Here is a 17,517-nt window from a genome sequence, read left to right as displayed (position 1 = left end):
CCAGTTTTTAGGGGCTTTTCTTCAGCTGCCTACCTGTTAGTGAGTGGACATCGCTACAGGTCTTGGTGCTGGGTTTTGTGCTCCTGAAAATAATCAAAAGAAACTCTTCATGAGTCAGACATGGAAACCTGGTGCTTCATGGGTATGAAGCTCTCATTTTCTTATGATTAAAGCTCTTCCCTTAACAGGACTGTAATGAAAACAGTATAGCCCATTCACATGTGTTTTTACCAGAATATTAGCTGAATTTAAAAAAATTAATAAAAACATATCCGTTGTTCTTATGAGCAAGCAGTTAGCGTCAGTGAAAGTACCTGCAGATAGGCACAGGTAGAGGACACGATTACATACTTGTTCCACCTCCAATCACCTACATGTTATATGTAAAAACAAGCAGAACTCAAGACATTTTTTGCTAGGAAAATATTCCAGAACAAGGATTTTTGTATCAACATAACAGTAAGAACGTGTGGCAGCTATGCAATACGCAAGGTATAGCGCTGCCGCCTCCCCCTGCCATCAAATCCCCCTCTTGGTCCTACAGACAGACTCGCTTTTACACATCAATTTTGAGCTGCATTTCTGTTTTCTGGTGAGTTATTTCACCAATGTGGAACCTGACAAATATTAAAATATAAATTACAGGATTAAATAAGATTTTATTGTCACATTTAACTGCTTTGTCAGAGATGTACATTTTGCAGGTTTCTGTGCGGAGTAAAAATAAAAACGGTAGTTGCCATCTTGTCAATTCTGATTCTGACATACACACAGCTGTACCACCTGAACCACAGGTGCTTGCAGATAGCCAGCGATAACACCAGAGCAAGTCCTCTGTTAAATGGATCGCAACACTCAGAGACAAAATGCATCAAGTTAAGGCTAATGAGAATAATGTCAAACAGTTAAAACAGACCACTAGATGTTCAAAGGTGGAAATGCTCGAGAGAAGAGTGGAGATTTTAACATCTCGTTTCTTCCCAAAGTCACTTTTTGCTTAATTTAGTACAGGAAAGGAGAGGCTAACGAACAGACTTTTGCCTACATATACAATACATACTGAAATTTTATTCTTTTGTAAATCCAATATATCTGAACTTTTAAGCGACTGCTTTGTTCTTCTGGGTGTAACCAAAGAAGTGGTTATTGACACCTCAGAGCAATAAATGCTACGATAACCTCATCTTAAAAGTCTTCTCATTTACAGATCAGGGATAAAGTCCAATAATACAAACTTTAGTGGCACAATTTCACATATTTTGGGTGACGTTAGCATACAAGCAGTATTTAAATAAGAATAAGTGCATCCAAACATTAAATTCTCTAAATATACCACACTTCATTTATCCCAAATGGTAATTTTCTGATGAGAGCTGTAATTCAAATTAAAATAATAATTTACACATTTCACCCAGAGGAAAAGAGGTAATAAACCCAGGGGACTCTCCAAACAATCTTCTCCTACCCTATTCCCCTATTTATTACAGAAAATAACTCATCTAGAAGCATAAATCCAATATTCAGATGCAAATAAAATGCAAGAAGCAGTCTCTGATGTTTGTAATTTGCAGACTCCAAAGTCCAATCATGATGGGATTTACTACTTCTGTTAGTCATTTACTCCTGTATGTGCACTTCGTATTTATGCTAAAATAACAAATGAGACAATAAATGAGGCTAGTGTGGCATAAAGTCATTGTAAACCCAGCAAAACCAGAATAATTATATTTATGACATTCATTTGGATGATTTACCAGTCACCCCACCCCCAAACCCTTCACAGAAAAAAAAGGCAACCATCATTTTAAGAGATACACACATTCTGCTAGTAAAAAAGTTGAAACAAACCCCTTCTCTGTTAAAAGAGCATGCCAATAGAGGAAGGTAGACCACATCTGTTCCAATCAGGCTTCTCAGAATTATCAAAATTTCTTTGCTTGCAAAGGCCAATTTGGCTTACCATAGAAAGCTATTTTGAAGGCGGCTGATATATTTATTCCCTTTCAAAAATTAAAATTCAAGGCATGATAGTGCAAGAGGTAAGTTTTGATTTGAGAACATTATTTGTAGACTAACTGTGCTTAGTTACTACATCCCAATTTATTGTCTTAAAGAAAATACAGCAACAAAAGCTACAAGATCTCTATAAATTTCATTTTGCCTAAATTTACCAGTACATCCATGAACCTCATCAGTATTAGTACAACTTGATTATCCTAATGATTCCATTATAAAACTTGCAAAATGTATCACAAGGTGAATAAACCATCTAGTGCAAGTCTTCTACATTTTGTGTGCACAGTAATCCTGTGTAGTTCATTTCCTCCAGGTTAAATCCCCAAAATCTCTGTAACAATTATGAAAAAACAGTGTCATGTGGATCTTCTTCCCCCCCATCAAATCTGAGAAGTTTGAGTGTTCCTGGAATCACCATCAGGATGTGCTGAAGGTCGTGAATCCCTTGTCTGTGAGTATTCACTGTCAGATGACTCCGTAGGTTCAAGCAAATTTTCGTAATCACTGTCTTCTGATTCATCAACATTGTCACCAACCGCTCTTTGGGAAGATGGCATGGATGCTCCATTACCAGAATATTTCAATCCTGCATTTGTGGAAACATAACTAGAAGAACCTACTGCTTGAGGTCGAGGCATAAACACATTGCTTTCTAGAAGACCATGACCGACAGTACTTTCTTGATTGGTTGCATTAAAATCGGAATACGGAGGGGGAGGATCAGAGACATCTGAATCTTCAAGTGTGCAGCCTTCCACAGCAAATCCAGTGTAGGACATTCGTGGAACAAACATAGGTTCCAAATTATCTGTTGGCATTTGCCTGCTTAAAAATGCTTGCTGCATTCCTACAAAAGCAAAGAACATCGATGTACTTAATGCTTACTTTACAATATGCTTTATGTAATGTAGCTGTAACATTCCACGCTCACCCAGCCCTTAGCTGTTCTCTCTTCTTTCTTTCTGCCTGGTATTATTAGATGCTCGTCCCTGGCATGGCTTTCAAACTCCAGCACTGGATCTTTTTCTCTCAGTCCCCACTACTCATCTTTGTCAATTCTGATTTGCATATTGATGACTATTGGGCACTATCCCTAACGGTCACGTCAAATCTTGCTTATTACTAAATCCTACTCTAAGCTTGACAAAAAATATCTTTCCCTAAATTTAGCAGTAAATCCATGAAACTTGCTATTAGCGCAACTTGATTACCCTAATGGTCCCATTTCAAAACCAAAATGCATCAGAAAGCAAATAAACTATGTAAGTGCAAGTGTGCTATATTAGTATGTGCACAGTCATCCTGTACGGTTACTTTCCTCCAGTTTAAGTTCCCTAAAAACACAGCTCAGGAAGGTTCCATAACCTGTTGCTCTTTCCACCTAATCTTCCCTCTGTACTTCTCTGTTCCTTCTCACGTCAGAAAGTAGCTACGCTAAGGCTCATCGTGCCTGCTCCTCTCCACCTATGTCTTACACAGTACTGAAAGCTTGACTCAATTTTTATCAGACAGCATCAGCTTCCACTGTTGATACTGCAACCTAAAAATCACATCTCTGTACTTTCCCTTACAATGCCCCTTGTGCTAGGGGACAAGCTCATGAACACCAGCAAAGAAGTTACCTTGCCTTCTTCCTTCAAATTACTCTTTTAAAAACCTTCCCTCCCAATGCCTGTGATGAGCCTAGCAGGCTGCTGAGACCACTGCGTATCAGGCTCACCTGCAGGCCAAAACACCCATGTGCACACAATACCTCACATTTAGATCACTAACTAGCTAGCTGAGCAAGGATCACCTTTTGAACCTGTGTTTCTATATGCCCAGCACAGTGATCCACATCCAGGGCTCCTGCACTAGTGTGACACTGGTATGCTATATTCTTCACTGTACCTGGAAGTCAGACACAGTCAATGAAATCTGTTCCCTATGAAAGCCATGCACAATGGGTAAAGCCACCACTTCCGTGTTTTGACTTCTATTTAAGCAATTGTACAGCTAGACAGATGCTATAAATAAATTTATCCACTAAGGGCAGGGCCTGTTTCCAATCCATGTGGTTTTATCAATCAAAGCAAGACCAAAAGCCACTGATATGTCTTGCTTTGAAGGATTTCACAGCATCTCCATGTATCCTAATGAATAGATAGTAACGTAAGCACGATGAGGATTAAAAAAAGCCAGCTGAAAACCTGGTTGTAGAATAATTACATCGGTTAACAGTCACATTGGAAAGATGCGCCAGTATAAGCTCCCACAGCTCTGCACCGGAACTATACTCGCATAACAACCTAAATGATGGAATTTAATCAGCACATGCTTATTAAAATTACAGATGGTACTATGCTAGTAATAGCTGCAAGTATAACAGAATATCAGAACAGGAATTTCAAAGTGATCTTAAATAAGATGATTTGGAAAATAATTTAAGGAAGACGTGCATGGGAATAATGAACTGCACGAACTGCAACATGAGGAACAGTTACATCCTTCTGCAGAAAAGAAACACAATTTATAGTTTACACACATCAACAGTAAACATCAACATGCACCTAGTGTTGATAACACTGTTGAGAAACAGGTAAGTATTATTTCAGTATGTACTGGAAAACTATATCTAATTTTGAACACCACAGTTTAAGAAATGGCAAAAAATGAAGAAACTCTACAAAAGAAAAGGACTCATTAGAGGTCTGGATATTATGACCTAAGAGGAAAGACTGCAATAACCGGGATACTTAGGGAAGACTGAGGGAAGTTTCAGTCTTCAAATATACATAAGAGGCTGCTGGGGAAAGGTAAGCAGAAGGCAGCTTAATTTAAGAGTAGTATATATTAGATATGAAGAAAAAATTCCTTGCAGGAAGGTTTGTTAAGCACTGGGAGAGACTTAAGTTTTTGAGTGGTTTCTAACTGGTTATTAATCTCCAAACATTTGTCAGAACTGACACCAGGATATGTAAAGCTGCCTTGCAGCTAGGCAATAGACAAAATGGTATCCACTCTACTTACTGTAACACCATACATCTGGAAAAAAGCATAAAAATTGAGGCTGAGGAGTTCCTTTAATCAAGTCAATGAGATATGTTTTCAGTGATAAAAAGAGCGTATTCCCTCAAGTGACTACATAACAGCCCTCCATTTTTGGTCCCCAGTACGAGAACTACTGCGGGAGATTTCCTGGCATCTGGGAAGCACACCGATCTCACTATACCCTAGAACATGCTTCTACATGTACCAAATTATTACATCGATCTGGCAAAAAAACTCAACTGACTCGTATGCTAGAGTGTTAAAGTCATAACCTGTTAACCAAAAATTTGTAGGAATAACAAGCTTTCACACAATGCTACTGCAGGAATTTGAATCAAATGCTCCCTTTTCCTCCACCTCAGAGAATGATTAACTGGAACATTTAACTCACTAAACCCAAGGAAATTCTCCCGATATTGAGAAGGTGAGAGAACAGAAGGCCAGCTTCAGTATTTAGCTACTCGCATCTAAAAATATTGCAGAGATACAAGCTGTGTGTTTTCTTATTTCAGCCCTCTCACATGATTATCTGCTCTGGCATAAATTTTCAGTCCAGCATTTGCATCTCACTGGCGGTATCTAGAGGCTAGCACCGACTGCTCTTCCTCCTCCTCCCCCATATTTTGCCATATGGGCTGGGATCAGCTCCAGTCACACTAAATACCCATCTCCACTTCTCACTAGCGTGCATAGTATCAGCTCCCTGGCTGTTTCATCTAGAGCCAAGCAGGAAACAGTGGTGACTCATGCCATTTCCATCTTTCAAATGGTCTGTGGCCGATACTGGATCTTTACCTTATCTTTGAGGTTCAGAGGAGGAAGAACCTGGGCTGACAGATCAAATTTTGCTCTAAAATGCATGTATGATAACAGTACCTTGCTGCCTGGAGAAAATAAAAATATCCAGTCACAGCAGCAGAGGGGCCTATTGCACAGTTTAGGGTTTTAACCCATCTAAACCATCTTTTAGTCTCCTACACAGCTTTAGATAGCAAGATATATACAAATAATAAAAGCTTGCAGCTAAAGTTACAAAATTTCCTTATTTGCTTATCATTTCAAAACATGGGAAAAAGTGTTTGCTGAAATATGTAATTTGCTTATGAATTTTTTCTTTATATATTGATTCCCCTTTGGCTATTTTCTGCTCCTACTCTCTTCCTTCAGCCTTCCCTTATGCACACACATTAAATTAGATCACCAATATCTCCCTGGAAAGGTCCGGGTTCTTCGAAAAACCTATCTACTGCTAATCAAAAGACTCCTGAAGCCACATTCCATTTTTAGGAAGGAGGGACAGCGTGGCAACCAGCCAAGTATGCTCACACAGTAGGTTTCGCTGATTCAGAAAATTATGGAGCAGCACAAAAACCCATGAACACACACCTATTACTGCCTTTCCCTACCAGTCCTAAATTCAGGCTACGAAAACTTGTATTATTAATACAGAATGCAGAACCGACCCTAATAAAAACATGGATTTTTAATGGGACTTATTTGCACCATGGAAACTGAAACCCAATCAACTTTATACCGATATCAGTCTTCAAAACACAGCAGAAGTATAATTTCTGCATTCAGAGCTCCACTAGAAAGAGGAGACCATCATGCTTATATTGCCTTGAATAAATCAAAGAATTACCTGATTCAGCTTCCAGCAAAAATAAATCCTCCCAACACTCTGTGGAAGGACAATATTTCAGTAGCTTCATGGAATTAAAACGAATACAGATTGAAATTCATATCACTGATGACATGGTACTTCAAATAGGTAGGCAAATTCCAACAATATTCTGCATTTAAATGGTTTCTTCTACTTTCTCACTGAATGTAAGAATGACTTCAAAACAGACTTTTGGGAAGACTTAGTTCAATGTTGAAAAGTAGTACTTCAATGTTAATTGTGTTCACCACTAAGTCAGCAAATAATGCAAAAAATGCTGACTAAATTAGGTTTCAGTAACTATGAAGGGCAAGAGAAGGATAAAAACGTAGAAGTCTCCTCTAAATCACTGGTGAAAAACCTGATACATCCACTAAAAGCTACAAAGTCAGAACTCAACACTTCAGGTGATCTACAGCGATGTTCTTCACTTAAGCACTCATTTTCTTTCACCCAGTTTGTCTGGTGTCCAGTCATATAACTGACCTCTAACTTAACTGGTGCTGGGCTTGTATTTGGGAAGTGGGAAAGGGAATAAAGATTTTTTTAAAAAATCACTAATAGCTACTGGCTTGTAAACGTAGTACCCTGTTTCTATGTAATACTTCAAACAGAATCTCTCCAGTGTTTAGATTTGCTTTTTCCATTCCTGGCTTTGCTCCACTTTTCCTTTCCTACAACCAATCTTTTCCCATGTTATTTCCAGAACTGACTTTCTTGTTCTTTCTCTACAGCTTTGTCTGTCTCTCTCTGTCTCCCCCATCTTTTAAGTTTATTAACACTGGATGACTCCTACAGAAGAAACTGCAGTATACATACTTTCACAGTTCAGGTATCATTCAATGTAAATCCATCATATACCCTTCCCAATGTGATTTTCTTTCTTTTGCTATGAGCTATCAGCAATACAACTCAAAACAGTTCTACAAAATGTTTTGTCCTCACAGCACCTGCTTCTGAAATAAAAAAAATTAAAAGGTGACTTACTTATTTCTTGTTCTTTTTCATTTTTCTTTTGTGCGATTTGCCTTTTTAACTTGTTTACATCAGCTTGAAAAGATTCAACAACACGTTCACTTTTTTCTACATCTATACACACTGCCTAGGAGAAAAACATAAGATATGCTAAGGTTTTGCAAAAATACATGAAAAGCTTTCATAACAACATTAATACAGCTGCTACCAGACAAGAAGCCATTAGAAGCACAAAACTAAGAGCAGGAGTTAAGGATATCAGACCATAATATTCAGCCTGAAGATCTTTTTCTTTACTGGCTGTTGCCAATTCCCCACTGCTGCATGATAGGAAAAGCATTTCCAAATAAATCATCATTACAGGATGATTCATAATAGGATCCAAAGTTAGTTCTTCCTACTTGGTGGAAGAGACTTTTTTTTTTTTTTAAATACGCTGTTGTTAGGTCAGTAATGATACTATAGTAGCATGATTTTAAAATGTAGCATAAAGGTGCATATTTTTTGTACCAGACCAAATTCAAATTGCAGTATGAAACAGTTGAGTCAAGAGACAACTGTCCCAGGCTGATCTCCTAACTAATACCTCAGTTAAATAAAAAAGATATGGATTTTTCAACAAGATTTCCCTATACTGGTTAGGAAATAAATGGGAAATTTTCATAGAAGGATCTAAGTTTAAAGACCAGTTCCGGATAATATTGATTTCTTTTTAAATCCAAACACGTTATACTCGATATTGATTACTTCTTCAGAAATTAAGTGTTGGTCATTATCATTAAACATGATCAGTTTTGAAGAGCATACAACTCAAAGTACTGATGAGTCTTAGACAGTAAGTCACTAGCCATTTACTGTTTCTTCTCCAGAAGTTTACTATTAGTGATATTACTTATAGAGTTGAAAAGCATTAGATATATAATAGAAAGCATAGTTAATTTTCAGAAGTTTATCAAGTTTAAACCCTCCCCTCCCAAGTAATTGGTGAATAATGCAAATACATGTCTCAGCTGCTTTGCCAGAAAACTTATTTCCAGTCCTGTAACATTCTCTGTGAAACAGTTGCTTTAAAAACAGAAGTTCCTCAAGTTAGCCTACACCTAAGTTACTTTTAAGCTCTGTAAACAATGTACGGCAGCATGATGGTGAAATACAAACTCATAGTTTTAACAGGTAGGAAGGCAACTCCCTGATGATGTTACATTTTCCATTTTTCCAGACACCAATTCAAACAACAACAAGAGCACAAAAGGATATGCGCACTCTTGGCAAAAACAGCATTACAGAGTAATACCATTAGCTAATGGGATAGACCTCTGAAAATAATATTTCATGTCTCCCGAAGCTGGCATGAAAGCTGTCTGCCTTCTCGTTGCGAGTTACCCACCTTACAAGGCAGGTTAGAGAGTAGCAACCTCCACCGAGAAATAGCAGTTCTCCTGTTCAAGCAGGGTCAGGGGATGGTTGGAGGGATTCCTGCCATGTTCTCTGCTGGGTGTGCCAACCAGCAAAGCTAAGCTGGAGCAGAGACCCAAGTGCCTCCAGGGCAGATGTAAGGGGAAAGCCTGGAAGTAAGCTGTGACTACCACACAATTAGCAGATGTGTGCGCTCCTGAGGCAGCACAGCCACGCTGCTCTTCACATAGGACAAGCTGTGAATTGACAAGCTTCCATTTAGTAGATCTGACACTCAAGGCACTTTCAGATGCTTTGCCACATTTGGAACAGGATTCACTTGTGCTCTACACAAAACATTCACAAGTTTTAACTAACAGATGGAGCTCTTTGCTGCATGCTACATACCAAGAGCCAGGAGTCATTTTTAAACGCACACAGGCAAGCGTTTAAACCTGTGCAAATCCCTACAACCTTCAGCAAGGTTTCTTCAACACAGACTCTTAAAAATAGCTAACATCTCCCAGAAATCATTACGCATTAAATAATTCTTATTTGTAAAAGAGAAAGAATTTATAATATTCATATCAACCACTTTTACAGCAGCCACTGCAAATGCACGCATTAAATAGAAACTGACACATTTAGTTATTAAAGTCAGACTTATTTTCCTACAGTTCATGATAAATTGTTTATGAGCTCTAAAACTCTCCACCTTCTCCACTCCTAGTTTAACTATCGGACAAACAAAAGATGCCACATGCATACTGGCCAATATAAAGTAAAGGAAGTTACCTGTACTTTTTCCTGAAGCGCGTTATAAACCTGATATATAGCCCTGATGTCCTTCATCACTCCATCTTTGTCAAAAAAATCAGTACTAAAAAAAGCAGATATCATTAGTTAGAAAAGACAACACAAGTTTCTAGCTCAGGCTCTTTGAATTGTTATTAAGCAGTCTACTGCTACCTTTCCAAAATGTATTTTATTTTATATTGCTAAAAACATACCATATTCTCAAGAACCAAAATTCGGACAGCAGCGTGTTCCATACCAAAATTCTTTTTGGAACAATAAAGTCCCATTTGAATGAGAGTAAACTTATGCAGAAATCTTTAAGCTTGTATAATTTCATCATTAACAGTCAGGAGAGCTACTTTGCATTTACAGCATTTATTTAAAATTCCTTAAGGAAAACAACAAGACTTCAACACTTCTAAGTCAGAGTTCAAGTTTTAAATCAAGCTTGCACAAAGAATTCCTTGGAGGGCGGGGGTGGAAATCATGTAAGAAACTTCCAGCCAGAAGGCCCACAGCACTGACTGGCCATATCAACTCTGCATTTCTGATTAGTGCACCAAGTGCCCTTTGTTCTTCTAAAAGATTCAGTTCCAAGCAGGAAAAAAGCACACTAGGAACTGACCATTCTCCTCCAGAACTAGTTTTTTGCTGCTTGAAATGCATATTTGTAGTATTCTTTGGAAGGTACATAATGGAGAGCGTGATGACTGTACTTCATTTGCAAAGGAAAAATCCTTACCCGTGTTCCTTAATAACTTTGGCATAATTCTGAGAAGTATTTGGCACTGAAGAAACTTTGTATTCCTGTTGACTAGTGTTGCCTAGATTAGGAATATTGAGTGACACCCTTTGATTATACCTGCAGAGAAAGTTTAGAAAGACTTAGTTCATATTCAAGAGATCATTTACAGTAGCCTTGATATTATCGCATCTCACTGATGATCATAACTCATCTAATTTTAAAGCTTCTGCATTAGGTTTATTACAAAAGCTGCTAAATATTAGAAGCTGTGTTCAAAATAAAAGCATGATCAAAAACTCCCTTGAGATGGACCTACCTCCATACTTCTTAGAACCTTTTAATTGTACATTCAAACTACCACAGTTACAAGACAGGTGAAGCTATGTTCAGGTCTATTGGAAGAAACATGGTACTGACGGCTGATTTCTCTTAATTTTTTTTGTTGTTTTTGTCTGAAGATTTAAAGACTAAAAAGAACTTTTGCTCACCCTAAAACTTTAATTTATAAATTACTTGCAGAGATAAAAAGAAAAGCTGTCACCACTAACAGTTGTCCACCAAGACATCATTTGACAAACACAAAGCCAAACTGTGATTGACAAACATAATTACACAAACTACATGTAATTGTACAAACTTCAAAATAGTTTAAAGACTAGCAATAAGAAGCAGAAGAAAAAGAATGAGGATTGGCTCATATACAGAGATTGCTTACCTTCGGTTTGGTCTAAAAAGCACATATTCTAAAGCATGTGTTGAGTTATTTGCAGTGGAAATGAAGCTGAAGAGAAGGAAGACAAGATCAGGCACTCCAAGAATGTGTGTCAGCTGTTTATGAATGATGTGCTCTCTATATGACATTTGCTGCTGAGTGTTTCTCCTAAATCTGTACCATCCAATAACGTTCTGTAATCAAATTACATCAGGAAAAAAAGAACCAATTATTAACGGAGAGATACAGATTTACCTTCTTATATAATAAAGCTGTTAAAACTGCGGTATCACGTGAATTAGCTAACAGCTTTATTACAACAAAAGCAGACTGAATTACTAAAGGCTTGCACCTATTAAATAAACCAAAACAAGTGACATCTTGTTACAACTATTAATTGCTCAACCTTACTGTGCTACGAACACCCATGGGTCCTCTGTGCCATTCAACATCCCACTTCCGATATATTTCAATTGTTTAATTTTAACAACAAACCATGGAGAGCATCTTCCAATCATTAGACTTGAGCTGTTTTCAAACAGAGCAGATGTGGGTTTTCTTTAGCCTAAATATTTCAACTGCCTATTCGCTTGTGTTGATTTGTAAGCCGCTTCCAGTGCTTCACAAACATATTTGCAAATTCATGTCTGTTCATGAGACATATGGGACGAAACTGCTGTGTACGACAATAAAATCATCTCATTGTGTACTGAACTGTGAAAGATTTATATGCACATCAGATAAGACCCATTCTAATTCAATGATTATTTTGAATACAACATGCATTAAACTCCTTTACTTCATGTAAATTAACATTTAATTTCAGAGATTCATGAAAAAGAGCACATCATTAACAATTTGGTTTAGGAAGAGTCCCAGGAATAGGCACTATCACGTAGTGATGCATTAAGACTGCATGTATACATTCAGTGGAATAGAGCAGGTTCTACATATTAAAGAATACACCTCCTATGTTAAATAAAATTGGAAGCAGTGTTTCACTTTTTCTAGTAAATCTGTACAATTAATCTGAATGTAATAAATTGCGCTCAGTTTGCTAAGAAAAGAGAATCCAAGACTGTCTTCATTCCCAGACAGCAGTATTTCCTTTTTTTTTTTTGACATGATGACAATTAATGTCATTAAATCTGTGTTGCTTTATTCACAAAACACTTGCAAGTTTTAATTTCTCCAGTTTTGCCTGCCTTCTCACCCCAGATAATGCATCTTGCCAGAGTCTCTCTGCAAGGTAAGTCCTAACAAAATAAAATTCAACGGAAAACTAGTGGGACATAAACATTTTTAATTATGTTTTTTGCCTTGTCTCCTGAAGGGGAACTTAATACGCTCTGTAGTGTTCTAGAGTAGAGTCATGGGGTTTCAGAATTCAGGATCTGAGACTGGAAACTCACTCCATCAGCATAAAGACGTACATGTCTCTATGTGTAAATATACACACAAAGCACCTATGTACTCAGCATAAATAGAGTAGTATACACAGAGTTTATTCTGAGAGCATTTGCTGGAAGAAACACACAAGAACAAAAGCATTACAATCATCAGTGTTGCTGAAGTTGCACAGATTTAGGACTTGCTTCCCTGAAGATCCCTCCTCAGTGAAAGACTTGTCTGTAAGCAAAAGCCCACAGTTCAGGTGGGTAAGGTGAACACAAAGTAAAGACTGCAAATTCAATTAGCAATTGAGCAACTGTCACGCACGCTTTGCATAACGATAATCAATTTACACAGGAGGCACTCTCACTCAGGCTAGTGAAAGTTACACTTGAGTTACCTGTAGAGGACAGAAATCCAGAAAGCCCAACAGGTCTTGACAGTCAGCTTTGCTACTGGTGAAAGGCCACCAGCAGTGCTACAAGCAGCTGGAACGACATGGCTATGCTGCTGCTTTATAAAAATAAGTCAAACAAGAAAAGAGGTCTTGTTTTAACCACCCCTACCTTGTACTAGCTCTGGCACTATCGAGACCTCCTGAGCCATATTCATGTACTAGTGATGCTTTCCTGCTAGGTCCAACACGGTCCACAGTTGCCACAAATTGAACCGCGTGAGTCAGTCATCATTTTTTTTTTTGCCAGAGCAAGCTGACTGGCGGATTCAGTTCACTGCATAAGGAACCAAGCCTTCAGCTCTGCTCTTTGATGGATCAGTTCATGCCAACTTCTGAACCAATTATTCGATAATTTCAAGCATGGAATGAGATGCAACATTGAAAAGAGGTTTGACTCTTCTCTAAATAACTACTATAATTTAATCTTCTTAATACTAGTTGTGCTACTAACAACAGAGGCATGACGTAAAGCTATGACATCTGACATAACTGAGAGCCATTTTTCCAGTTTAAAACTGACAGTGCAAAAGTTCCAGTTACAAGGCTATATTATTACAACTCTCAAATGAACTCTTTAGAAGAGATTTTCAGGTCAGCTACATTCTTGTTGGTTTCAGCAGCAGAGTACACAATCATTATGCCACATGTTTAGCGCAGAAATTTGAGTGGGTTAATAATAGTCCTTCACTTTTGGAGACCCAAATTTAAATCCTTTGCATTTCTTCAGGGAATTTAGACATTGCCCCCAATTTAACCTAAGTGCCACAAATCCACCAATTTCTGTACAGGATAAGCCTTGGGTCAAAACAAACCATGATATTTGTGAATGAAAAATATTTCTTCCAGTTAACTACCTTGCCTTGTTTGTTTCCCAAAACCGTTCTTTCTAATTAGAGGCTCTAATAACTAGACCAGGAGAAAAAGATAGAAAACTTACTTTTCTTCGGTCTTTAAGAATCCTGTCCAAACTTTCCTCGTTAACCTTGCCTGCATAGTCATAAAAGCTTGAACCAAAAAGGAAGAGAGAAAGGTAGGTACATAGTTTACAAACATACATTATACATCAAGTAAATATTCATACTTTGAGTGTTCTTCAAATAGATGGAACTGTATACATTACAAAGCAACTTCTATAGTTTTACCTTTATCGACATAGGTCAGTATCCACAACACCTACTTAAGATATCCAACTCGGGTGCTATGTGGAGCACAGAAGCCTAGGTTGACTGCACGGCTAATAGACATATGCAGTTGCTCAGAGGAAGATGCAGAGCATTTAAATTTTATGCATAAGACTAGCTGGTGTGAAAACTCTAGCCCCTTTTAAACCACCAGTAATGAAATACAAGATGCCTGTAATTATTTGTTTTAAAGCGCTTTCATTGCACACATTAGTTTGATGCCTCGTATTTCGCTGCCAGGCCTTACAACAAGGGGTACATACAGAAGTGGATTGTATAATTTTATTTTGGCCAGCATTCTGTAAAACCCTGCTTTGATAATACGAGGCCTACCTGCCAAAGAAGAAAGGAAAGCAGGGTCATTTTACATGCAACTATAAATCAATTTCTTGAGCTCCAGTCCTGCAATTAGACTCACATGACTGGACCCTTGAAGCCAAAACAGTTATATTGAGGTTAGCAAGAATCCAAAGTATCATGGTCTTTCCATATGGCTGTGCTTATAGAAGTGAGGCCCAAACCCTGACAAGTTATTCTGAGTATATGACAGATTTAAGAATTTATAAATCTATCTACACAGACAGGTTTATAAATTCAAGTAGATCACACTTCATGATAAAAAGAGAAACATTTGAAAATAGATTCCTCCTTGACTTACCTGCCAAGTCCTTAGTCTCTTTCAAGAGCTGATATCACTAACACCTAAAGCAGTGCAGGAAAACACTCTGTTTTAGAGGTCTATGATCTCGACTCTTGTGTGTGGAGTTAAAAAAAAAAAACCACGACAGAAAATCCTGAGCTCAGTACTTGGCTGGTAAGTAAGGGTGGAAATAAAATTTCTTTCAATATGCAAGTTATTATGGATATTAAAGACTACAGCTAATTTGAGATACTACATAATATTTGCATAATCTTTTCAACTAATGTTCACAATATTTATATATTCTGGTAAGTAGCAGATATCCAATTCTTTCTCTTTCTATGCTTTGTAAGAATAATTCTCTTACAGGATTAAGAACTAGTATGTAATGAAACACCTTCATTTGAAACCTGCACAAACAGAGAAACCAGTCCTTTTAAAATCCTTGCTTCTTATTCAGTTCCCACTGAATCCCATGAGTGATAGGCCTCCACAGGCTGGCTACACTTAAGTCAAAAGAATAAGTTAGAATGCCCCAAAATCAGCATCTGCTACAACTAACGGAACAGAGAAACCAACAGCATGCTCTGGTACCAATAAAGGCTAGATAAGCCGTGTGAGTTTCTCCTGCGCTCTCAAGTAAATAAATTAATCGGTTTTATTGGACAGAAAGCATGCAGTGAAATACAGACTTCTTCCCCTTCCTCCAGCAGCTCAGTTACTAACATCCAATTTCTTGACTGGGGATAAGCAGCCAACGTGATTGGTTTTGATACGTACTGCACAAAGCCTGACTGGGAATCAGAAAGAGTCTACTAGACACTGGGATATTATCTTGATGCACAGAGTCTCTAGCATTTAAATCACTGGGTTAAGAGTACCCTCTCTGTAATTATCAGATAGCAAATGACAGCAGCTTTTCTCTCTAATGAAACTAATGTCAATCATAATATCTAAAGTATTGTGCCTTTTTAATTGGCTGGAAATCTCTAAACAAAGACAAGAGGAGATTAATTGGGAATTCCTTCTAAAAAGAATTTCTAGACAGCAAGTTAGAAGACATCACTGTGTAACAAATGAAGACTACAGAGAAAAGCTACACAGAAACAGATGAAGCTGCTAAATAGAATATATTAGACCTATATTTAATTTAAATTCTGGAGTACAGGAGATCAGAAGGCTGATCAGAACTAGTAAGCCAAAAGTTTCAGAACAATTAGTTGGTACAAATCAGTACAAGTAACAACAAAACAACTTAATAACCCAGCAAGTTACTATGGTCAGGGCACACAAGGTATCCTGTAACCCACCAGGTCCAAGCAGAGCTAACCTAAGACCACAATGTTTTGATGTTCATCCTAATTATCAGGGTGATATGATTTGGTCTGACTGCTATCCCACCTCCACTACATGAGGTGCAAATTCAAAGAGATAGAGAAATAAGCCTAGCTACCACGGCACCCTTTCTAACCTAAGGGAAGCGCTACTAAAACTGTAAACTCATACTTCCATTGTCATGCTGGTGCCATTTATGCATATTCCTTTAAATATCATTGGATGAGCAAACAAGGCAAACATTGTAGGTGCGTGTGAAATGCTAATATATTTCAGTGTGCTACCTATTTTTACATTCTGCAGCCAACACAGGAAGACAGTAGAAAACGCTTACCTAAAGAGTTTTGAACAAGGCTCATGGTTATGGATTTCTGTAACAAACAAACAGAGAGAAACACATGTCCAACTGCTCAAGGTAAAAAGAAATTACAGCAGCATATCTTGCATGAACTTTCCATATCACAGCTACTGAGCAAATAAACATTTGTGTCAGACCACACACTGCCCTTAGTGTCTCAACAACACTTGATGACACAGCACCATACCCAGAAAACTAGCTTCTCCTTCCAATCTGCCATTTTACAGAGGAAATATTTTAACAATAAGACATACACTTGCTCACATACACAAAGACATATCCGAGCCTCAGATACACACTTCTGATACTATTTTATGGTTGTAACCTCCTCACAAAGGCATTTATGAATTTTTTTCTTTTTGATACACCTTTCCACAACAGTTTACTTACATTCACATACACTGTTTATTACAGGAGCAATGAATTAAAAAAAAAAAAGGGATAGGGAAGAGAATCACCAGAGTTACATGTTAGAGTATTTAACCAGGTAAGGCAAATAGAACCTATGATGAGAAAAGGGGTTAAACACCGCTCACAAATGATTAGCTGCAATTTATAATTCTTACATATAGTATTAAGTCACAGCAGCATTTTTTTTTTCATTGAAGAGGTTGTAATAAATGCCAAGATGCTTATTTAAGCAGTGAAGGTTATAACATGTCAGTAATCTTGGAGAAAAGTGAGAAAAGAGCAAGAATCCAATCCGCATTCTCTCTCTAACACCAAATACGACTTACTTTTTTCTGGCATTTAGTACTTCTGACTTTTTACCAAACACAGCTTATGATTTATTTACATTATTATACCTTGATCACATAAC

General features: G+C 37.6%; 1 protein-coding gene across 2 annotated transcripts in view; it reads right to left on the bottom strand.

The window, feature by feature from the left end:
• Nucleotides 1-639: 639 nt before the first annotated feature.
• Nucleotides 640-17,517, bottom strand: part of ABRAXAS2 (abraxas 2, BRISC complex subunit) — a 20,609-nt gene continuing 3,731 nt past the window's right edge. The window contains exons 3-10 of one of the 2 annotated variants that reach the window (XM_064464350.1): nucleotides 16,674-16,710; nucleotides 14,121-14,187; nucleotides 11,338-11,528; nucleotides 10,620-10,739; nucleotides 9,875-9,959; nucleotides 7,697-7,811; nucleotides 6,689-6,727; nucleotides 640-2,863 (exon numbers count right to left, since the gene is read on the bottom strand). In XM_064464350.1, the coding sequence (XP_064320420.1) occupies nucleotides 2,397-2,863; nucleotides 6,689-6,727; nucleotides 7,697-7,811; nucleotides 9,875-9,959; nucleotides 10,620-10,739; nucleotides 11,338-11,528; nucleotides 14,121-14,187; nucleotides 16,674-16,710 (1,121 nt within the window). In that variant the 3' untranslated portion in view covers nucleotides 640-2,396. The remainder of the gene's footprint in view (nucleotides 2,864-6,688; nucleotides 6,728-7,696; nucleotides 7,812-9,874; nucleotides 9,960-10,619; nucleotides 10,740-11,337; nucleotides 11,529-14,120; nucleotides 14,188-16,673; nucleotides 16,711-17,517) is intronic. The other variant, XM_064464352.1, reaches the window with a different exon arrangement.

This window comes from Phalacrocorax carbo, chromosome 12 (assembly GCF_963921805.1).
Source record: "Phalacrocorax carbo chromosome 12, bPhaCar2.1, whole genome shotgun sequence".
NCBI classification, from domain to species: domain Eukaryota; kingdom Metazoa; phylum Chordata; class Aves; order Suliformes; family Phalacrocoracidae; genus Phalacrocorax; species Phalacrocorax carbo.
The sequence above is the reverse complement of the archived record's forward strand: the minus strand, read 5'-3'. Positions and strand labels throughout refer to the sequence as shown.